The sequence below is a fragment of the Equus quagga genome, chromosome 6, assembly GCF_021613505.1.
Source record: "Equus quagga isolate Etosha38 chromosome 6, UCLA_HA_Equagga_1.0, whole genome shotgun sequence".
Taxonomy (NCBI): domain Eukaryota; kingdom Metazoa; phylum Chordata; class Mammalia; order Perissodactyla; family Equidae; genus Equus; species Equus quagga.
Genome location: NC_060272.1, coordinates 81,845,368 through 81,869,078, shown reverse-complemented (window position 1 = coordinate 81,869,078; position 23,711 = coordinate 81,845,368). Strand labels below are relative to the sequence as shown.

The 23,711-nt window shown below is 45.9% G+C and overlaps 1 protein-coding gene across 1 annotated transcript in view; it reads left to right on the top strand.

The window, feature by feature from the left end:
• Window positions 1-23,038, top strand: part of ATP12A (ATPase H+/K+ transporting non-gastric alpha2 subunit) — a 28,777-nt gene extending 5,739 nt beyond the window's left edge. Inside the window, exons 4-23 of the mRNA XM_046664464.1 lie at window positions 8-211; window positions 979-1,092; window positions 2,060-2,194; window positions 2,326-2,443; window positions 2,722-2,990; window positions 4,198-4,396; window positions 4,563-4,672; window positions 6,188-6,322; window positions 9,942-10,134; window positions 12,084-12,259; window positions 12,952-13,088; window positions 15,861-16,011; window positions 16,530-16,698; window positions 16,788-16,942; window positions 18,695-18,818; window positions 18,998-19,143; window positions 19,622-19,755; window positions 19,896-19,997; window positions 20,508-20,599; window positions 20,685-23,038. Coding sequence (XP_046520420.1) covers window positions 8-211; window positions 979-1,092; window positions 2,060-2,194; window positions 2,326-2,443; window positions 2,722-2,990; window positions 4,198-4,396; window positions 4,563-4,672; window positions 6,188-6,322; window positions 9,942-10,134; window positions 12,084-12,259; window positions 12,952-13,088; window positions 15,861-16,011; window positions 16,530-16,698; window positions 16,788-16,942; window positions 18,695-18,818; window positions 18,998-19,143; window positions 19,622-19,755; window positions 19,896-19,997; window positions 20,508-20,599; window positions 20,685-20,713 — 2,892 coding nt within the window. The 3' untranslated portion in view covers window positions 20,714-23,038. The remainder of the gene's footprint in view (window positions 1-7; window positions 212-978; window positions 1,093-2,059; window positions 2,195-2,325; window positions 2,444-2,721; window positions 2,991-4,197; window positions 4,397-4,562; window positions 4,673-6,187; window positions 6,323-9,941; window positions 10,135-12,083; window positions 12,260-12,951; window positions 13,089-15,860; window positions 16,012-16,529; window positions 16,699-16,787; window positions 16,943-18,694; window positions 18,819-18,997; window positions 19,144-19,621; window positions 19,756-19,895; window positions 19,998-20,507; window positions 20,600-20,684) is intronic.
• The last annotated feature ends 673 nt before the right edge of the window (window positions 23,039-23,711 follow it).

Here is a 23,711-nt window from a genome sequence, read left to right as displayed (position 1 = left end):
TTCTCAGGGTCTCTCCAGCACCCAAGCTGCTGAGCTCCTGGCTCGGAATGGGCCCAACGCCCTCACCCCTCCCAAGGAAACCCCGGAGATTGTCAAGTTCCTCAAGCAGATGGTGGGGGGGTTTTCCATCCTTCTGTGGATAGGAGCCATCCTGTGCTGGATCGCGTATGGGATTCAGTACTTCAACGATAAGTCCTCGTCCCTAGACAGCGTAAGGCACAGGGGGTCTCCTTCCTGGTTTTGCTAAATTAGCAGCAGAGGATAACAGAACCATAAAGTAAGGTCTTTATGAGTGAAGCCCTGGGCTGGAATCAAGAGTCCACCACTGATCAATCACTGCAAGGGTTTAGGAAGATCAATTTTCCCAGCTGTAAAATAGAAATTATATCTGACTCTCTGATGTCTCAGAGACAGTATGAGCATGAATTTTAATAAAAGAGAGAGAAATACTGTAAGTTCTAAGTGGAAAAAAAAAAGGGTCTGTATCCATGTGGAGTATTTTTGGACTCTCTCCCTCTCACACGGAGAGCATCTGTGCCTGCTGAGAACTGAGAACCAAAACCACAGAGCTGAGTCAGTCGACGTGAGGCTAAAAGAAGCCAGATGCAGAGGGCCACACACTGTGTGATCCCATCGATAGGAAATGTCCAGAGTAGGCACGTCCTGGAGACAGCTGATCAGTGGTCGCAGGGCTGGGGGCCAGAGCCGGAAATGACTGATGGTGGGGGGTGGGGCACAAAGGGTCTTGTTAGGATGATGGAAATGTTCTAAAACTGGATTGTGGTGACTGCTGCACCTTGTGTAAATTTATTGAAAATCATTTCATTATATACTTATAGTGGGTAAATTTTATGGCCTGTAAGTTACACCAGGACACAACTGCCCTCTCCCTCACCTTCCCATGGCAAGCTCTAGCTCCAGGAGCTGGCTCATTCCTGATGCTTGTTTTTCTGATTGATGTCTCTCCTCCTCACCCAGGTGTACTTGGGCTGTGTGCTTGCCCTAGTCGTTATTTTAACAGGGATCTTTGCTTACTACCAAGAGGCAAAAAGCACCAATATCATGGCCAGCTTCAGTAAGATGATCCCACAGGTGAGTGGCAGCCATCCCTCTCTGGGCTCTGCATGACTTCAAGTGAGGGAGCATCAAATGAGGAGGAGAGTGGGGCCTTAGGGACAGAGGGTTTGTGCTCAAGCCCTGGCCCCATTGTCTTACACAAGTGACCTGATCTCTGAACCCCTATTTCCTCAAGGGTTTTGAGATGGTCACTGAGGTAAGACACAGGAAAATGCTTAGTCAGGAATAAAGTAGGACAGAAGCAGTCATTGCACCACATTTTCTGGTACTGTCTGTAAGCATTGGTGGACTGTTTGGACAAAAGTAATCCAAGTGCTTCTGAGAATAACTGCAGAAGTTCAGGAGTGTTCACTGGTCACCAGGGAGATCAGCCTGGGATTTTGTATCTGTGACCATTTTTGCTCCTGTTCCGGAGCCTCTGTGCGTGTTGCCCTGACATACTCAGCGTGGGAGGCCCACTGCTCCCCGCTTCTCTCAGGAACCTGTCAGGTGTCCTCTGGGAGACTGTGCACCAGTCAGCACAGAAGGAGAACCATGCTGTCCCTGGGCCGCAGAGCTGCCAGCCGGAGGGGATTCTGCATGGAGTCTGGTGCCAAGATCCACCTCCCACTCCATTCATTTTCCTGACCTGAGCAAGGTCATTAAACCCTTTGGCTTAACCTTCAGGACTCTTGCTAGGCATCCCAGCCAGGATCACTCGTCCTTCATTGGCTCCCTCTCTGCCAGGCCCAGGGCTGTTGCTTTGTTGGATGTGCCCACAGCAGATTTCCTGCTTCCAAGAATTTCTCTATGAGCTCCTCCTCAAGAAGAAATAGTTCTTACGGTCTTCAGGTCCCAAGTAAAAGTCTTTTGTTTCCTTTTTTGGTGTTCTGACAGCTGCGGCTTCCATTGCCTCCCATTCCTGAGGTTTGGTGAGCTGTAGATGGAGGAGGGTCTGCATCATTTCAGGAACTGAGGCATCTGTCATATTTTGCTTTTACAGCAAGCTCTTGTCATTCGAGATTCAGAGAAGAAGACGGTCCCTGCAGAGCAGCTGGTAGTGGGGGACATAGTGGAGATTAAAGGAGGAGACAAGATCCCTGCAGACATCAGGTTGCTGTCTACTCAGGGCTGTAAGGTAAGTGTCACGGGGCACCCCAAGGTTTATGCTCAGAACTAGCTGGCCTCCTCTTGTCTTTCCAGGTCTCAGTGTAACTAGGGCAGGGAACAAGATGCCTAATCTTGAACGTTTTTCAAAATTTCTTCTAGGTAGATAACTCGTCTCTCACTGGGGAATCTGAACCCCAGTCCCGCTCTTGCGAGTTTACCCATGACAATCCCCTGGAGACAAAGAACATCGGCTTCTATTCCACAACCTGTCTGGAAGGTAGGTCGGGCTGGCTCTCAGGACCACATGTCCCACCCATATCACTTCTCCGTCCTCAGGCTTTATATTTTTATCTCTTTATCGTCTCTTGCTACAAAGCCTTTCCAAGAGAAAAGATGCAACTGAAGAGCCTAGAGAACTGATGTTTGGCCTTTGTAATGTCATGTGCTTTGTAATGCCCTTTGATCATGTAGGATACCAAAGAGAGGACCTGTAAGCAGGCTGTGGTCCTCTCCTAGCTGAGAACCCCTGGAATAAAATGTCTACTTCACCTGTAGGCACAGCAACTGGCATGGTCATCAACACGGGTGACCGCACCATCATTGGTCAGATCGCCTCACTGGCTTCCGGAGTCGGACACGAGAAGACACCCATTGCCATTGAGATCGAGCACTTTGTTCACATTGTGGCAGGAGTGGCCGTCTCCATTGGCATCCTTTTCTTCATCATCGCGGTGTCCATGAAGTATTATGTCCTGGACTCCATCATCTTCCTCATTGGCATCATTGTGGCCAATGTGCCTGAGGGTCTCCTGGCCACTGTCACTGTGAGTCCATCCTAGGTGGCCTGTCCCCTGAGCCTGTTAAGACATGCCATTCTCCTGTGTAAACTGCAAGTCTCCTTCATCTTCAGAGCAACACTCCCTCCCTGTCAGGGACAACCATGGGACATTGTAAATAGACTGTTTCTTAGAGGGATAAATGGAATTATGATATTGTTAATATTTGAATGCACTGTCCTTGAAAACTTCATGTTTTCATTTTCAGGAGATGTGTCTGCAAATCGCTTATATTACTGTGCCCCTTAAGATGTAGATAAAACAGATCTGAACCACTACTTACAGATTTTCTGGAAGTCTGCTGCCTTCCTCACATTTCCTGAAAAAAAAACTTCCTTGACTGTTTCTACAACTGAGGAACTTAGGCACATTGTTTACCTTACTTTTCTTCCTGCTATCAGGCACACACAAATTCCTCCCATTTTTTTCTGCAAAGCAATTCAGCCTTTTCCTGCCACTGACCCTAAATTCAGCTTTGGGTCTCCCTTTGTAAGGGCTCATTTAATTCATCCTTAAATAACCCCTGCTTCACTCCCCCAGCTCTGCCCGTGGAGGCCCCATGAAGTGGGGAGAAGGGCATTCACATTTCCAGTTATGTGTTGCTGTGGCCTGCGTGATCACTGGCCTGGTGTTGTTCTGAGCAAAGCTGGAGAGAAGGAGTTTTTGAGCTTCAGGTCTCTTCTGACCCTAGCAGATAATAAGTTGAAGAAATCAGAGCCGAAGAACCCTGTGAGATCTGAGGGTTTAAAAGAGAGAGCTAAGAATCTTTAAAATGATACACAAGTGCTTCTTGATTTCCCAAAGCAACGAGTGAGCACTTTGGGACAAGCTCTGGCACATACCTGTCAACATCCTTCTGACACGTTCGTGCCTGGGAATGGCAGGAGCTGCACAGCCAAAGCTCCCTTTATCGTTACACATGAGTGTCAGCCGTAGCACCCTTGCCCGCCTTTGCCACCTGTGGGTCCTTCAGGATCATTTTCTTCAAGGGGAGAAGGGACAAAAGTGTCCCATATTTAATGAGAGGATTGTGGCATATAGGGCTTTATAGTGGCTTATTAGCTGCTGAGTCAGCTGTGCTGCGTCTGTCACTATGCCTGTCCTGAAACTAGTCCAGCTCCAGCTGTTTCTGTTATTGAACCTCAGTTCACAGTGATGATTTTTCTCAAAGCGTCTGTCTCTCTCTCCTGTCTAGGTGACACTCTCACTGACAGCAAAACGGATGGCCAAGAAGAACTGCCTGGTGAAGAACCTGGAGGCCGTGGAGACCCTTGGCTCCACCTCCATCATTTGCTCAGACAAGACGGGGACTCTGACCCAGAACAGGATGACCGTGGCCCATCTCTGGTTCGATAATCAGATATTCGTGGCTGACACTAGTGAAGACCATTCAAGTGAGTCTTCTGGAGCCTTCAGTCTGGCCCAAAGCCGTGGACTCGAGCAGAGGACTGAGCTGCACATGCCCCGGTGGTCTGCAGGCCCAGAGAGTTGTTTGTATGGCATGGTTCATGGATAGCAGGCCCAGCCCCTACAACTTTCCCTGTTCTTTCTGTTTTCCAGACCAAGTCTTTGATCAAAGCTCTGGGACCTGGGCCTCCCTATCAAAGATAATAACGTTGTGTAACCGAGCTGAGTTCAGACCTGGACAGGAGAGTGTCCCCATCATGAAGGTAACACTGCATCACAGCTGCTGTGATGTTACTTTCTCTATTCTGATTCAGTGCTTGATCTGATCTCTCACCTGAGTGAAGTCTGCACTAGTAAGAGCAGGTCTGACTCACAAGACCTGCGAGAAATTTTGTTTGCTCTAACTAGCTCTGAGACGTCACAGAGATGTCTGAAAGTTCTCAGAATGTTGATTTAGGTCTTCTGAAGATTCTGTCTCATTCCAGAAAATGGATGTGCCTTTAAGTGACTTTCCTAACTTCCTTACTAGCTGAGTAGATATAGCCTAAGTTTCTTTATTACATCAATGCTGTTCACCAAAGTTAAAAATATAATTGGATGGAAATAGACGGACTGGTCTTAGAACATAGCCTTCTTGACAGTAGATGGAGCTCTAAGGGCTCTACACCCCTCCCCCTCCCCTCTTCCCCCCCTTCCCCTCCCCTCCCCCTCCCCTGCTCCCCTCATCTTTTTTCACTCAGCAAGTCACTGAATCTATGTTCTCCTGACTTTTCTATTTGCCATCTGTTTCCTTCATTGACTCTTTGTCTTTCTTGTGTGTTTGCATTTCTTTCTCATCAAACAGCTCAGCAGATTCTCAGATAGCTCATCAGATTCTCTTTTTGGCCAATCTTTCAAATCCTTATTTCCAGTTCTAATTTCTCACCCAAACTCCATGCATCTCCAGCAAGCTGTGTGTTCCCATTTCGAAGTTTTCCCATGTTAGACTCTCAACAAATTATACTTGTCACCTTCCACCTGTACCCAGCCAGGCTCCAAATCAACATTTTGTCCCGTGTTTTCTATTTTTCTATGACATAACCACGTTAGTTGTTGTCTAGGCCAAAACTTTTGGAAGTCATCTTAAATTTTCCTGATTCCTAATATCTAGTGAATCATCAAGTCATATCATTTTCTTTGAAATGTCTATGAGTTTACATTTGTATTATCACTAATACCTTCCATCTAAATAATTGACCAACCTGTTATTTGGCCTCCGTGATTCCAGCTGGCCCCTCCCCTCGTCTCGCTCGCACGCCACTGGTTTTCCTTAATACTTCATTAGATGAACTACTTCACCTAACTTTGCACAAAAGCTTTCTGTGCTTCTCGAGGCTCAGCCTGCCTTTCTGGGCCCTCCATACCTCACCGTCTCTCCACATCCACCTGCACTTCTGGCACCTACTTCATGCCTTCATTCCTGGCATTCTGGTTTCTGCTCCTCTATCTGAGGGTAACCCACCCATCTTTTGGGATCTAGTTCGTGGCTTCTTTTCCCAGGAAACCACCCCGGTCTCACAGAGCCCTCCCATTTCCCAGCTTCCCTCATGCCAGTAGGTGGCACCATTCAGTTTAACACTTTTGCCATGGTCTTGAGTCATCACTAATTGTGGTGTAATTGTTTCATTTCCCTAATTATGTGGTAAGCTTAGTCAGGTTCCGTGCTGGTTCATTGAAAATAATCACAAAAGGACCAGATTATGTGCTGCAAATATTTGTTTCTCTCTTTTGATTCTCAGAAAGTTGTGGTTGGAGATGCCTCAGAAACTGCTCTTTTGAAATTCTCAGAGGTCATTTTGGGTGATGTGATGGAAATTAGGAAAAGAAACCGCAAAGTAGCTGAAATCCCTTTTAACTCGACCAACAAATTTCAGGTGAGTCTTTCCTCACACCCGAATCTTTGTTACCACTAGGATGGTGTTTCTGCCTGTAAGTATCCTTTGGTTAGTACATCTTTGGAACGACACTTGACTTCAGAAATAGTCCTCAGGGATGCAAGGCCTGGGCCTCTGGTAAACCCAGAGCAGGTCTCCCTTGCTGGCCGCCTTCGTTTGTCTGAAGTAGGTAGAGAAAAAAAGCTGATGATCTTGTCAGGGCCTGGCTGCTCCTATGAATGACCTGTCTATCCTACATCCAAACACACATCCACACACACATCCCACTCCCACCCCCACTGGGTAACTTTTACACAACTGAGAGGGGACAGCCAGATCCCAAAGGAGAGGTGAAAGGTGGAGAGAGTTAACTTACCACACCATTAGTCTGCGTCAGGCACTTTACATACGTTATCTCGTTTAATCCTTATAATAAACCTGTGACTAATTAATCCAGTTTACAGGTGAGGAGACAGGCTCTGAGAAGTGTTATCTTGACTAGAGTCACACAGGCATCTAAGTGGCACCTGCCTGTCAACATCCTTCCGACAGGTTCATGCCTGTGAATGGCAGGAGCTGTGCGGCCAAAGCTCCCTTGATCATTACACATGAGTGTCGGCCGTAGCACCCTTGCCTGGCTTTGCCACCTGTGGGTCCTTTGACTCCTGAGTCTCTGCTTTTTCTACCACAACACAGGCAGAACAGTTGAGTTCAGGCCATGTGAGTAAGTCTTGCCCTTTGTGAGGACCAGCACACAGCCTCTCAGATGATCAGCCACGCTGTTTCCAGCTCTGCCCACATGCGGTCGATAGGGATCTCCTTTCACCCATTGCTCAGGAGGAGGATGGCCGTCCTTGCCTCGTTGTCTCCCCTCATTCCAGGGGTGGCCAGCAATCAACTGTCTCCATTGTCCTCATGTTAGGACAAGTGACAGTTTATTGCCCAAGGTACTGCTGCCGGTGGGATTTCCCACAGACTCCAGAGCTCACAGGGGACATTGTGACCTGAAGTTTGCATAACAGTGAAGTCTATAAATAGGTTAACCATGTTTGTGTAGAAGTTTCTGGGGATTACTCACACATTTTGTTTGGATGGAATTTAGGATTAGAAAAGAACTGTTTGTGTTGCAAACATCTTTGAGCTTTGAGTGAATAATGAGCCCATAAAGAATCAAAGTTAGCCAAATAGGCAGCTAACAAAAATGTGTGATATAAAATATGAAAGCCAGGAAATCAGATCTCTTGTTAAAAATATAAGTGAAAAATAGAATGAGTAATAATCCTAAAATAACAATAGTAATAATAGCTATTATGTAGTTATTTCCACATGTATTGAATTACTCAATTCCCCCAACGTGTGTGCTCTTAAGGACTAGGTTGATGATCTTTCCAATCAGCAGCAGGACTCGGAATCCTCCTGGGGCTCCATCGACTCCAGTAAAGACTTTCCGCGTCGTGCGAGAAATGAGAAAAAGCAGGTTCTGTGAGGCCTCATGTACAAAACGTTGGCGGAGAAAGTGGACTGTCCCGAGCTGGGGCTAGAAAGGAGAGAGGGTCCTGTCTGGGTTCCTGCAGAAGGGCTCACAGGGCCCCTTTGGCCACTGTTAGCGCCATTTTATGTCAACACATGAGCAACACTCAGTCCTCAAAAAGGAGCTCTAGACAGCAGGAACTTGGAAGGTCTTGGATATCAGTCAACCAAAGGAAACAAAATGGAAAGTCTATGTCTTATTGATCTTAGAATAGCAATTCCCCAAACTGAGACTGGTCCATGAAAATATTTTCACTAGTTTATGGCAAATTGGAAAATTAGGACAATATTTTATAAAGTTTTCTATAAAGATGAGTGTGTTTAATTTAAAAGATTATCCTTTATATCCTGTATGATTAAGGCAGGGACTCTGGAGGCTGCTGGCCTGAATTTAAATCCCATCTCAGCCACCTGTTAGTGTGTGACCTTGCACACAAGTAGTTTACCCTTTCTGCACCTTGGAGTCCTCCTTTGTAAAAGGCCATAGTTATAGTACCCATAGCCTGAGGGTAGTTTTGAGAATTAAATGAGTCAATATGTGAAGCACTTAGAACAGTACACACTATAGAAGTGTTTATTATTTCTACTTTTTAAATGTTAAAATGCCCTATCTTTGAGAAAATGGTAGTGATAATAGATGGGAGGTTTTCCATTTGGTTTGGTTTGTTAGTTGAGGATTTTTTTTTTGGTTTTGGGTCTTTTTTTTTTTTTTTTTTTTGGTGAGGAAGAGTGGCCCTGAGGCAACATCTGTTGCCAATCTTCCTCTTTTTGCTTGAGGAAGATCGGCCCTGAGCTGACACCTGCATCAGTCCTCCTCTATTTTGTATGTGGGATGGCGCCATAGTGTGGCTTGATGAGTGGTGTGTAGGTCCACACCCACAAACACTGGGCCACCAAAGTGGAGCATGCGAACTTAACCACTATGCCACCAGACTGGCCCCATGTTGGTTGTTTTTTTAATGTATTTTCTTGGCCATAAAAAAAAAAAAAAGAACTGAGGGCCAGCCCCATGGCCTAGCAGTTACGTTTGGCATGCTCAGCTTTGGCAGCCCGGGTTCGTGGATTCTGATCATGGGTGTGGACCTACACCACCCATCGGCCATGCTGTGGCAGCATCCCACATGTAAAATAGAGGAAGACTGGCACATGTGTTAGCCAGTCTTCCTCAGCAAAAAACAAACAAACAAACCTGGCAGCCCTATGTCTGCCTTCTCCTTTTTTTTTTGTACTCATTTCTGATAACCAAAAGTCTAAGAACTACTGATTTACAATCAACTGATAGACCCAAAATGGTAGAATTTTTCTTTGTCACATACTCATTCTCTCCCAAACACTCTGCTTCCTGAAATCCCTTTCATGGACTTAGAAGAGTACCTGGTATATAATAAGGGCTACATAAGACTTAGCCATTGTCTAAATCATTTCATTTTTTTCTCGATTATCTTATTAGGATGAATCTCGAAGTAGAATTACTAGGTCAAAGGGTATTGATGTTAAAATTGTGATACCTATCCATGAGCATGCCCATGTCCTCACACTCTGCCATTTTCGTTCACTTCCAGACAGTCAAACTGAATCAATATGTACATGAAGTGGCACAGGAACTCCTGCTGCCCTCGTGCCTGCCTGAGCTCAGAATAGCTTGGGTCTGAGAGGTTCCTGCTCACAGCAGGGAGTTTAGAGACGGGTGGCTCTCAGCCCTCCAAGCCCCGTAGCCGCCCCAGGAGGTCTTGTTCAAGGCAGAAGATCTCACGGGCTGACTGCCACATCTGGCCTCCCTGAAGCAGCCAGTTTCTCTGAAAGACGAGCTCTACTTAGTTTGGATTCAAACTCAGAGTGCCCCTCTGGGCTGGGACTGTCTAGGTCTCTGTGTGTTACTTGGCCACAAAATAAGAAAGATGGGACATGCCTGTAGAGAACACTGCTTTCCATTTCAAGGATGAGTAGCCCAATGGGAGAAAGGGATATTTTTAATCTTCTTGTCATATTGCTAATTGAAAGATCTGTATGGTTCAGGCCCTTAGGAGTAAAGACGGTTTCGTTATTCAATAGCATGAGGTGCTTAACGCACTCAATTCCTTTTCTCCAGCTCTCCATCCACGAGACAGATGACCCCAGTGACAAGCGCTTCCTCATGGTGATGAAAGGGGCCCCTGAGAGGGTCTTAGAGAAGTGCAGCACCATCATGGTCAATGGCCAAGAGCAGCCTCTGGACGACAGCACAGCTGAGGCCTTCCACACAGCGTACATGGAGCTGGGAGGCCTTGGGGAGCGCGTGCTGGGTGAGCGCTGGGTGGCAGAACCTTATTGGTCACCTGTTGGTGTGAGGCTCTCTGCCACGTCAGCACACAAGCTGGGACAGGCTGATGATCTATCAGAGTAGCTGTGGCATCCACATGAATCATAGAAAGAATATGGTTAACAGCGTGGTAGATAGCATCAACGGGGGTGGTTAGTTCCAGATAAGGAAGATCTGGGACAATTTTATGGAAGGAGTTACGTTTTCAGCTGGGCCTTGAATGGCAGTATTTGAAGGGAGGTGGGGGAAAACATTCACAGGAGAAGGAGGAACACAGGCAGAGCACAGAGGTGGAGGTGGATAGATTTGTGCACGCACTGTTGGAAGCCCAGTCTGTGTTGAGTGTTGCAGGGTGGACGAGATGATGTGGTCATGGGAAATGGGGCTGGGAAGAGAAATGGGGGACGGTGACATGGAGTGCCTTCTGTGGGTGAGTAGCTGGGGGTCCACTCTGCTGTCAGTGGAGAGTCACTGAAGGCTTTGCAGCGAGCGAAGTGGTCAGTTATGGTGTTTTTTAAAGGATCCTTCTTGGCAGCAGCAGGGAGAGGAGAAGGATGGGTCTCAGTAGCAGATGCTGCCCCACTAAGGTGAAAGGAGGCGGGAATTTGATCCAAGGCGATGGGAATGTGAGGAGGGGTCAGATAGGCAAGACTTCAAGGAGGCAGAATTGGCAAGACTTAGCAACTAATTAGAGGAGAAAAGTAAGTTTAAAAAATTTTTGAAGTTTCCCACTTAACGGTTAGGGAAAAAATACTGCCAGTAACAGAGACAGGGGCTGTTGGAGGTGAAAGGGACTACATAGGTCAAACCACTGTGGCAGGAGCTTAATTGTGGTGACTTCGGTGGCGTCTCAGGATGTGTTCTGTTGTGAGCATCATGGGTTGACAAAATGGCACCTCTGAACCACAGAATGATGAATTCAAGGTAGCAAGATGTTCATGGCTGATGATAAGGCTCATTAAACATCTTGAAAGTTCTTGCCAGGAGAGATGGAATCTGTGGAAAGTGTTTCTAAAGGATATTTAAGTTTGTAAAGCAAATAAAATATACAAAGGAGCTGATGATGCTTTACGCCTGCCTCAAAATGCCTGCAGCACCAGGCAATCTTTTCAGTGCAGGATTGCTGCCCAGCTGACTAGAGTCGCTCTAGGAACCTCATGTTTGACTCTCTAAGTCTGTGCTTTACTGAAACATGTAAAGCAGTGGGCCATGCTGAGGATCAGTTTGATGTAAAAGCTGACGGGAAAGTCACACGATCTGGGACGTCCCCCCAGGGGCAGGAATCCCGTCTACCTCAACCTGTGAGAGGCCGATGCCTGCTCAGTAACCAGTGGTTCTACTCTGTCCCTCCGTCTACTCCTCTCTCTCGCACTTATCTTGATGAGAGACTAAGCTTTCTACCATTCCCCTGACACCCCAGATTCTTGGCTCAGTTCGTGCTTTAGTGTGTGCTGTTTCCTCTGCCTAAAATGGCCTTTCCACCCTTAATCCTCCCTTCTTGCTCTGGAGAGTGTCTAACTCCTCTCAAGAGTCAGCTCCCGCGTGGCCTCTTCTGTGACTGTCTTGTGGTTCCCCAGGTGGCAGAAGCGTCACTCTGTACTGCAACACTCCCCGTGCTTCATCAGGTTCTCTCTCTTTGTCTCTGTCCCCACACGAAACTGGGACATCTTCAGAAGTCAAGGCTGCCCACTCTTGGTCTTTATATCCCTGGAGCGTAACAGAGAACCTAATCCGCACACAGTAAATTACTTTTGGATGAAATATGTCTTTCCTAATAATGAAATGCATTATAGAGTTGGAAGAGACAATTGTGGTATACCCTGAAGTATTAGTAAAATCATGAAGGACCGAGGGTCTATGACAATGTTCCTCCTTTCCTTTTGTCATTTCATATCCTAGTTTCATTGACTCCCAAATTCATGCCCATTCCAGGTTTCTGTCATCTCTACCTGCCAGCAGACAAGTTTCCAGAAACGTATTCATTTGATGTAGACACCGTGAACTTTCCCACTTCCAACCTCTGTTTTGTGGGGCTCTTGTCCATGATCGACCCGCCTCGGTCCACCGTGCCTGATGCGGTCACCAAGTGCCGCAGTGCAGGGATCAAGGTGGGGTCATTTTCCTGACTTAAGAAGTTCTCCATGTATGTTGTATCCCTTTCTGAGAACATTTATCATAGGAGTTAGTATTTAGGTCTCTCTAAGTGAATATCATAATTCCCTTTTCTTAAATCTCTACTTTTACTATACTAAGATTTCAGTACCTGTCCAATGAAAGCAAAATGACTTTGTCTATGTGGAATAAACCACAATGACAGCTGCAGTGAGAAGAAAGCTATCCCCTTGTGCCATGAAGTGTCTATGATAGACAAGAAAAGGTTTTGTTACTTAATCTTGAGGTCTAGCCTCCATAATCCATTTGCCTTCGTGATATTGAAACCAAAATAGTAATTCCATTACCGTGTTAATATCAAGGCTGTTGAAGCACCATGAGGCTGTACCAAGTAGACATCTACTAGCCCTTTCACCAATAAAATAACATCAAAGAGAAAATTCCTCTAATGTCAGAGGAGGAAACGTAAGAAGCTTAGGAGCAAGAATGGAGCCAATGGGATCAGTGTGTCCTTCAAAGACAGTTGTGTCTTTGAAGTAAAGATTAAGAAATACCCATAAGGGCAAACCACAGTAGTCACTAGCCATGTTCTGCAGGTCATGGTGGAATGGGCAATACTGAACTGTGCCTTCTCCAGCCAGCTGAGTTCCTCGTTATCCACATATCTTTCTTGTTGTTTCTGTTCTAGGTTATTATGGTTACAGGCGATCATCCAATCACAGCCAAAGCTATTGCCAAGAGTGTAGGTATCATTTCAGCCAACAGTGAGACAGTGGAAGACATTGCAAAGCGCCTCAACATTCCTGTGGAGCAAGTGAGCAAACGGTGAGCCCAGAACTGGTGTAGCAGAGACTCAAGCTCTTCTCCACGGGGCCTTGTTGGCTCTAAAGAGCTGTACTGTTTGAAGTAAATCCCCTTTTTGCCTAACACTCTCTCAGGGTAATGGTAGGCTGGTTTCCTCTATAATTCAGATATCTGTTCATCCACTCAGAATTTTATCGAGCACCTAATATGGGCCAGGCATTGTATTGATACCACTGTATTGAAATTGGTATTGTATTCCTTGTATGAAATTGCAAAACCCAATGAGGTAGATCTGAAAACTTAAGTGCCCAATTTAGAGAGGAAAACTGAAATAAGGAGTTTATATGAAATTACTTGCCAGTGATCCAGTTGTATAATCAGGAATACTAAGAACCCTTTGGGTTCTGTGCTCTCCCCTAGTGCACATTTTAAGTATCTGCTCAGTTGCTTCATAATGTGTAGCTATGTAAACTTACGCTTCTATTTTTTATTTGGTAGTAAATAGAATGGAAGCTTCCTAAGAAAAGACTTGGTTTTTCCTGTGTCTCTTAATTCTTTTAATTTTGTCCATTCTCTAATCCATTCATCTACCCATTCATTCATGTATTAATTTTTTCAACAATTAATTGCTGAGTGCCAACTACACACCAGCCACTGTGCTAGACACTGGAATCAGACAGATCTTCCTTGACTTACAATGCAATTACATCCTGATGACCCATAGTAAGTTGAAAATGTCATAAGTTGAAAATGCATTTAATACATCTCACCTACTAAACATCATCGCTTAGCCTCGTCTACCTAAACGTGCTCCTGACACTTCCGCTAGCCCACAGTTGGGCAAAATCATCTAACACAAAGCTTATTTTATCATAAATATAGAACATCTCATATCACTTATTGCATACTGTACAGAAAGTGAAAAACAGAATGGTTGTCTGGGTAGAAACAGGTGTAAGTGTATGGATTGTTTACCCTCGTGCTCACGTGCCTGACTGGGAACTGCATCTTGCTGCTGCTGCCCAGCATCACGAGAGAGGATCCTACTGCATAGCACTAGCCAGGAAAAGATCCAGATTCAAAATTCGAAGTACGTTTTCTACTGAATGCAGTTTGCTTTCATAGCATGGTAAAGTTGAGAAATCATTCAAACCATTTCTAGTAGCAAACAGACCATACAGTCTCCCCACCCTAGGGGAGCTTTCCATCTAGCCAGAGGGACAGAAAAATAAAAACGATTTGTGATAAGTACAATGAAGGAGACCCACAGGGGATGAAGGAGCTGGCAGCAGGAGGAGAGTTACTGGACTGTTGATAATTTAAATGATCAAAGACTGCAAAGCCTCAGTTTGAAAATAAATGTAATTGGCTTTATTACAAATGTGGAGAAAAAAGGGAACGACCAGTGAACCTCTTCTAGTTTACCTAGGTATTCATGCCTTTTAGGAGTCCAGAGCTGTCAGGTGATAAGTTATTACCAGGGCAACAAATCACCGCTTAAGACAACAAAATAGAGTTACAGCCTCCGGGCACAACAACAATATCTGTAGTCTGAGAGTGTTCCAACACGTCTACATAATAGTAACATTCATCTACAAAAGCAGGTTTGGAGCTTTTATTAGTTTTGTTTTTAAAGATAATGGGATTCTACATTTTCATACCAGTCACCACACTGAGCAGGAGAGTGGGGTGGATCCTTTTGTGAATGTTTTCAGTTATCCATTTTATCAGCTCTAAGTTCATGACCATGTAATAACTGTATTTTTGCAGCTGTAGGGGGAAAGGAAACACCATTTCCTCCTTATCTTACTTTTATATTTTTTTTTTATCAGAACTTTGGAAAACCTGTAGTTTGAGCCAAGTGCTGGAATTCCAATATTGAGTACCAATAGGAAAAAACAGACCTGAAAAAGCTCAAAACTTAAAAAACGTATAGAAAAAGACATGCAGTGTTTTGTACTTAGAGTGTTTAAACTGAGATTTGAAGGCTGAAATGTGGAGTGTTAGCCAAGGGCAGGTGAGGTGAAGGGTGCCCATTCTGGCAAAGGCAGCAGGACCCACACAGGCCTCAGGGCAGTGGGGGATAGAGGGCAGAGACCCGGGAGTCCAATGGGCAGGAGGGAAGAGCAAAGGAGAGGTGAGGCTCAGCGACACGGGCTGCACCGGCCTCCCAGACCAGGGAGGGACTCAAGGAGGGTCTGCCCTCAGATCTGGAAAGCCTTTGAAGAGTTTTAGCAGGGGACACCACCATCAGATCTGCATAATCAGGAGTTTCTAGAACCTTACTGTTATGGTCAGCAGACAATAGTTTTCCCCAAAGAAGACCTCAATAAATTTTTCTCCCTACATAGCTCATTGCATAGGAGACACCCTATACATCAGAAATAAACAACAAAGACCTGTTACCCATGTGTTTGGCATAAGCTAAATCCTAGGACCCAAAACATGTAAACAGGCAGGTTTTTTTTACCGTCCTTTTACTTGTTTAGTGAAACATTGCGCCAGGAAGTACCACTTCGCACCCATTCCTGTGAGGAAAAGGCTGCCTGGCTTATTCCTATTGTTGTTTGATACCAGGAAATGGCCTTACTTTTAGCCTCAGCTTACTGTCTTGAAATGGAGACCAAAGGGTCCCCAGTACCCATAACTCTGTCATCCCACTAGAGTATTAAGTGTTGGAGACAGTGGGTTCCAGATAAAGCCAAAGAGGCTTCAGCCCACTTCCTGCCCAGAACAGTGTTTTAACCTAAGATCCAACCTTTGGCCTCACCCGGTTCCTTCTGGCCTTTCTAGGGACGCTAAAGCCGCAGTGGTGACCGGCATGGAGCTGAAGGACATGAGCCCAGAACAGCTGGACGAGCTCTTAACTGACTACTCGGAGATTGTCTTTGCCCGGACGTCTCCCCAGCAGAAGCTGATCATTGTGGAGGGCTGTCAACGGCAGGTGGGTGGACAGCAGCACCCGGAGGAACTTCCCGGTCTGTCACCGTCCCGTGGGGAAAAGCGGGGCTGAGATCTGGATCCACATCAGGACTGTGGTGCCTTGTAAACCTCTCGAGGCAGTTCTTTGTCTGTCCTCATCACCCCACATTTCTACCCTCTCGAGGGGCTGACCCTCTGCCCTCCTTTGAGACTTTCCCGCACGCAGCACCACCCTCCCCAGAAGGCTTTCTGACAGTATAAAAGATTTTAAAACGTAAGTGACAGAACAAAAAGTGTAAAGACATAAGATATAAAATAGCCACTTTCACCTCCCACGCACACTGGTTTAACTATTCGAACACATCTTGTTTGCAGCTCATGGTTCTTCTGGGATTTCTCATCTTTGTCTTTTGACCAAAACCTAAAATCGACCCCTCATTCAGCTGCAGTTGTCCTTGCAGGCTCAGGACGAGACGGGGCCTGTGTTGTTCTTGCCAACTTGGAACCTGCTCCCTCCCATTTCCTCACTGTGTCCCATAGGATGCAGTTGTTGCTGTGACAGGGGATGGAGTTAATGACTCTCCGGCTCTAAAGAAGGCGGACATTGGGATTGCCATGGGGATAGCAGGTTCTGATGCAGCCAAAAATGCAGCCGACATGGTCTTGCTGGATGATAACTTCGCATCCATAGTCACCGGGGTGGAAGAGGGTAAGTGAGGTCTCAAGTAGTCTTACCAAGGGCTGGGGTCCCCTGGGAGACCAAAAGCAAGTTCTATAAGGAGAACCATCTTTGCCTAGGTCGCCTGATCTTTGACAACCTAAAGAAGACTATTGCTTACACCCTGACCAAGAATATTGCTGAACTGTGTCCCTTTCTGATCTACATCATTGCTGGGCTTCCCCTGCCCATTGGCACCATTACTATCTTGTTCATCGACTTGGGCACAGACATAGTAAGTAGCACGAAAGGGAATAGGATCTGTTAACCACCCCAGATGATGTGAACTTCAGAGTCCTCACCTTCTAGAGCAAGCAGATGGACTAAATCATGGCTCCTCAGACTCGGATGGGAAGGAGCCTGAAGTCCTGCATTTCTAACAAGCTCTCAAGGGATGCTGATTCTGCTGGCCCACCGGCCACACTTCAAAGCAAATGACAGAGAGATCTGTTAAATGTTTGGAATTGAAAACCGCTTCACTCCATTTAAGAGCTTTTCAAAACATGAGTTCTTCACCCTCCAAAAAAAAATATGCCATTGGTCAGTTTCAGCTAACATCCTTCCATTCTTTTTTTTTGGAGGAAGATTAGCCCTGAGCTAACATCTGCCACCAATCATCCTCCCTTTTTTGGCTGAGGAAGACTGGCCCTGAGCTAACATCCTTGCCCATCTTCCTCTGCTTTATATGTGGGACGCCTACCCCAGCATGGCTTGCCAAGCAGTGCGTAGGTCTGCACCTAGGATCCAAACTGGCGAACCCTAGGCCGCCAAAGTGGACCATGCAAACCTAACTGCTGTGCTACCGGGCTGGCCACCTTCCCTTTTCTTTTGAGAAGATGGAGCTATCACCAAAATAGTCCCTCTGCTGTTGGGGGCCCAGTGACCAAAGTGATGGCCCACAGCTGCCCCTAGTTAAGTAAAAGCATCTGTGATCAGGAAGCCCCTTGCCTTCCACACAGTAAGAAGTAGCAGTGATGAACACTTTACAGAGCTTCACAGTGACCTGCAATGGCATCACGTAAACCATTTAAGAAAGTTTCAGGACAGTTATTCATGTGGCTCTGGCTTACACAGCAAAGGGGAAAACAGCAACAGGGAGCAACCTGAGCTCACAGTGCCTGCCAATTGCCACCTTCCCTGCTCCTGTTTTCCACAGTACCCAGGCAACCTCCACATCCCAGGGGAGCCAGAGACATGTTGACCTTAGAGGGGAATGGAGATCCCCAGAGTTTACAGTCAGATCACTTTCCAGGCCCTTTTTTTTTTTCTCTCTGCTTTTTCTCCCCAAATCCCCCCAGTACGTCATTGCATATTTTAGTTGTGGGTCCTTCTAGTTGTGGCATCTGAGACGCCGCCTCATTGTGGCCTGATGAGCAGTGCCATGTCCACACCCGGGATCCGAACCAGCGAAACCCTGGGCCGCTGAAGCGGAGCATACGAACTTAACCGCTCGGCCACGGGGTCCAGGCCCTTTTTTATATGCTCTGTTTTCTCCGCTGCAGTGTTTCTTCCAGTGTGACCCAGGCATCACCTGGGAACTTGTTGGAAATGCAGTCTCTCTGGCCCAGCCCAGACCTTGTGAATCAGAAAGGTTGGAGGCGGCGCCCAGCGACCTGTGTTTTAACAAGCCCTGCAGGCGGGAGGACCTGTGAGGGAAGCACTGTGATCCAGTGGCATGCCCAAGCGGGAACGGGTGGCAGGAGAAATCTGCCCCAGAGGAGAAAGGTGTTTTATCGCCAGCATTGGTTAAAACTGCCAGCACATCGAAAAGCAGACTGATTTTTAAAGCCAGCTGCTCTTAAGTTCTTTACAGAAAATGCACCCCATTGCCTGTACCCTGGATAGACAGTTCCATAACCCCACTAACCACCCCCCATGAGGCCCACCCCTGCTCCGTGGCCCTTGGCTGTGCATCCCCCCTGCTGTCCTCATTCTATGGAGAGTGTGGTGTCTTGGTGTGTGGCTTCACTGGCTCTCTCCCCTCTAGATCCCCTCCATTGCCTTGGCTTACGAGAAGGCTGAAAGTGACATTATGAATAGGAAGCCTCGCCACAAGAAGAAGGACAGACTGGTGAACGCGCCACTTGCCATATACTCTTATCTGCACATTGGTACGAGGAGGGTACTTCTTGCAAGTCACACAAGGGACCACCCAGACAGTTCACAGTCACAGTCAGAAACTGTTTTTCCTTGTGGGATGGGTTGGGATGGGAGGAGGAACCAGAGGAGAATGAGGACAGGGCAGTTCTCAAGTCATTTTAGCATCTCTCCTTTATCTCTCTTATTTTAGGCCTCATGCAAGCCCTGGGTGCTTTTGTTGTGTATTTCACGGTGTATGCACAGGAGGGCTTTAGACCCAGCGCTCTCATTAACCTCCGGGTGGAGTGGGAGAAGGACAGTGTGAATGACTTGGAAGACAGCTATGGACAAGAATGGGTAAGGGAGGGGCTCTGCCATCAGCATCCTCCTGGTCTCCCGTTCTCCCCTCCTGTCCCTTCCTTGCCAAGACTGATTCAGAGCTCTCATTTCCCTGACAACCTTAATGCAGCAGAGAGGGTGAGAGTTTTCTCAGTTCATAGGGCCTGGGGGCCACTGGGTTACATTGGTTTGGCCTTTGGTGCGATTCAGCCTCATCCCTCACATTAGATGCCGGACCTCACTTCTATATGTTAGCTTTGCAGTTGGTATGAAAGAGTAACCAGTTCAGCAGTGCCCACAGTTGGGCCAGATCCATTAAGTCAGCATCTTTCCCTACTTACCTGGTTAAAGAAAAAAAAGTTTCTTTCCAAACACAAGGAGGTGATCCTCTCTCAGTCTTGGTGAGGTAGGGGAAGAGAGTAAAGCTTTACAGAACTGCGTGGAAATCTCCCTGAAGTATAGTCTCACGGCCTCCTCTTTCTCTGCCCGTGGACAGACGCAGTACCAGAGGAAGTACCTAGAGTGGACAGGCTACACCGCTTTCTTCGTTGGCATCATGATCCAGCAAATAGCAGATCTGATAATCAGGAAAACCCGGAGGAATTCTATCTTCCAGCAGGGCCTCTTCAGGTACTGCCCACGTCCGACTGCAGGGTCCAACCCTGGGCCTTTGCTGCCGGGATGATGAGGGCTGTGATGAGGACCCTGCTGGGTGTGTGGTCCTGGGGCCGTGGGAGTTCAGAATCTGTTTGCTTTTATGTGTCTTGTAGAAATAAAGTCATCTGGGTGGGGATTGCCTCACAGATTATCATCGCATTAATCCTCTCCTATGGCCTTGGAAGTGTCTCAGCCCTGAATTTCACTATGCTCCGGTGAGTTCCACTTCAACAGTGGGGAGGAAGGAGCCAGCCCCATTTTGAGTTCTCAAAGCCTAAAGAAACATTAAGATTTCAGGGAGTTCTTTGCCCTAAGTCTTTCAAAAGCGGTAAAGTGGAATCAGTTATATATTAATCAGAGGCTTTGACCTCTTCGTTTTCCCTGAAGAGCAAATGGGTTTTCCATACCTCACCATCTCATCTCATCCAGCAGGTTCCTTCAAAGGCAGATGTTGCTTCCAGGCATCACAGTGCAGGTTAAATAAGCATCTTTCCAGTTTTATGTTGTATATGAGTATATGTTGCCATATACCCTCACCGGCACATTGGTATGAGGAGGGCATTTCTTGCAAGTCACACAAGGGACCACCCAGAGAATTCATTCCAGACCCAATATTTGTTGTTCTTTCCAGGAAGGCAGGGAAAATGAGCAAGGAGCCCTCTGCCTATTGGCAGGGGCGAGGCCTCTTATGCGTTAGGACTCACCTTCCTCCTTTCTGCTTCCAGGCCTCAGTATTGGTTTGTGGCTGTGCCACACGCCATTCTGATTTGGGTGTATGATGAAGTGCGGAAACTTTTCATCAGACTCTACCCTGGAAGTAAGTAGTACTGCGGTTTCTGAGACTCTGTTTATCTACTTCAACAGACTCTCCATTTCTAATTTACTTTCTTCTACCTCTACAGGCTGGTGGGATAAGAACATGTATTATTAAGACGACTTTACTTCCCAGGCCTCCCGGCTGCACGCTGGGGATGTCTTCATCTTCTGGCCAGTAGCTGGGAGATCGCTGCAGGAGGGATGTCATCAAAACGCGTATAAGAAAAAGCAGAGAGCTATCTGGAAGATGGTCACTGATGTTTTGTACTTTTAAAGCAGAGATTCAACTTTTTATATGTGATTTTCATCTCTATATCCATCTCCTTATTTAAAAATGTGTGAATTTCAAGGTCATGGTGTAGGGAAGAAGGACATGTTTATATGTATATAAAGCTCACTCATGTTAAATAGGTAATCCAGACGTCTGCTGGGGTCTCCCTCCTCCTTAAGCTCCAGACAGGACTGCTCAGACCTCCATTTGACACCCTTTAAAAGTCCGATGACCTCCCTAAGATTTCTGTGAATTCCCAGAGAATGTGTATTTTCAGAGTCACCTTGCTCAAAAAAGGCTAATTCAGCTGAAGGTTTGCAAGAGATGGAAGTGATGCCAGGTTTACATCACAGCAACATGGACAGCCTCAGCTTTGACTATGAGACCTCCTTCTTAAAGATCTTCAGCCACCTGGCTGTGCACTCCCTCATCCCACCTCTCACCACCTCACCAGTCCTCCGTGCCCTCCCAACTCCCATCTTGACTCCTTGCTCCCTCCTGCATTGCCCTCGCCCCTACCACCAGATCCTCCAGAACTGAGCTCCGAGTCCATTTTGCACCTCCTAGCTCCAAATGCTCTCCCGACCCAAAGGGGTTTTCATTTGCCAGGATTCAGCCTCAGTAGAGAACCTTTGTGGTTTCAAACAGTAATATTTGTTTCTTGTGAAACTGTTGCAAAGCAATCTGCAGTACTCATTTTATGTCAGTCATGTTTCATGCTGTGTCTTAGGTTTATTTATGTGTGACACATACCCATGTTGACAGCCCCGGAGAAGCCTCATTTTTAAGTAAAAGGTATTTTATAAAGCCAGGTCTAATTGTGGTGCTCTAATTGTTTGAGTTTTTCTAGAATCCAGAGCATAGGACACAGAAAAATGAGATGTGATTTTAAATTTTTTTTTTTTTTTTTTTTGCTTCTGGTCATTTTACTTTTCTATGGAAGGTCTGAGAAGATACCCTGCCCTCTCCACGCTCTCCACACTGTACCGATCTCTGACGTGGCCACATTTTTAAGGCAGGATTTCTGTGGGAGGGTACGTCTTTCATCAGCAGCACACCAGGGAAAGTAGTTTTCACAGCCTTCCCATCAACCTTACACCCAGCACAAACTGATTTTCCAGAACCTGAAAATTGCGTTTGGTTAAACTTTTCTCATTCAGTGGCCTTACCCCATCACCTCTCCTCCATTATCCCTTTTGACAAGGACACTGTGCTGCTGGTGGCTCTAGATTGGTATCTCTGCAACAGAAAAAGGGTGGGCGACTCAGAGCCACAGTTCTCTACCTTTTTCTCAGAGGTGACATGTAGAAGTATGAAAGAGGTCAGGGGGCCGTGATTGTAACTTTACATAAATAGATTATAATGCACAATGTGTATTATATGTGTTTAAGTTAAATTAGTGCTGTTGTCCTCAAGGTTTTTACTCTCTGTTTTCAGCCGCAGTTGTCACTGCACTAACCTCTGTTCCATCAGTAGTTCCACTGACTGGAAGCCCTTTCCAGGCAGCACCCTCATGGCCGTCTCATTCCAGTCTTCACAAGACAGCTAATGCTTTCTGAACTTCAGCCAAGAATAATTTGTCCCCGCTCTTTTTCCTGCCAGACTGTCTCAGGGTCACTGGCTGTGACCATCCTGTCAGAGCCAGCCAGAGAAGGTTGTAAATAGAGCACCAAGATGTAGGGGGGTTAACTTGGGGTGGGTTAAGTTTGAAAGGAGTTAAATTTGAAATAGAAGTCTCTTCACAGCAGGAACCCTGTCTGGAATAACTTTCATATTGTACATACCTACTCTTGCAAGAAGTTGACACTCAAATATTTGTAAAATGAACAAATAACTAATTTAAGGAATCCCAGAAATGAGGCTGGTATATCAAATAGCTTTATTAAGTTGTAGACAGAAAAAGGCAATAAAATCCCACATCAGAGGATTTTTTCAGAGGGATTACTTGATTGACCCACTAAGGCCTAGGTATTTTTTGCAAAAACTAACAGTTAATTTAAATCTAATTGGTATGTCAGAGTAACTAAGAGATATAAAGGTGAGGCTGAATCTATAGAGTCTTCATTTTTTTAAACAATCTATGTTTTATTCTGATTATACAATTACAGCTCATTTTAGAAAATTTGGAATATCCAAGAGTAAAAGAATTAAAAGTCACCCTGAATCTCACTGCCGAGTGGTCTACCTAAACGATAGAGTCAGTATTTCTTTGAGGGTTTTCTATACATATATTTATTTTTAGGAAACACCAAAATATAAAGTTGTCACTTCTGCCTTTTTCCTTAACATTGAAGATGTGATCTTAGCGACTGCAGGACTCCATGTTGAGAGTATTTTCACCATATCCCCACTGTTGGATGGTTCATTTATTTCCTACTATTTATCTTTTTTTTTTAAAGGCTGCAACTTGTCATTAAATCTTGTATCACATCTCTTATTATTTTATAATAAATTCCTCAAAATGGGTTTAAGAGCATTTTCAAGGCTCTTGATACACATTGCCAAATTTATTTTCAGATAAGCTATATTAATTTACATTCCTGCCCAGCAGTAATGAAGTGAAGATTTATCTTGCCCGTCATTAGTGTATGAGAGATCTGTCAACTGTAAGAGATTTTTATTCCTTCAACCAAGATGTCCAGAGTGCCTGCTGTTCAGTCTGAGAAAACAGCAGGGCACAAGACAGACTCCTGGAGCTGGTAAAGGCATGATGGGGCTTGGGGAGTCAGTTAAGGATAGGGCGGTGTGGTGAGCCTACATTAAACGAAGTGGTCAGGAAAGTCGCTTTTGAGGAGGTGAGTGAAAAGGAACAGCCACTGTCAAGGACAGAGAGAAGAGAATT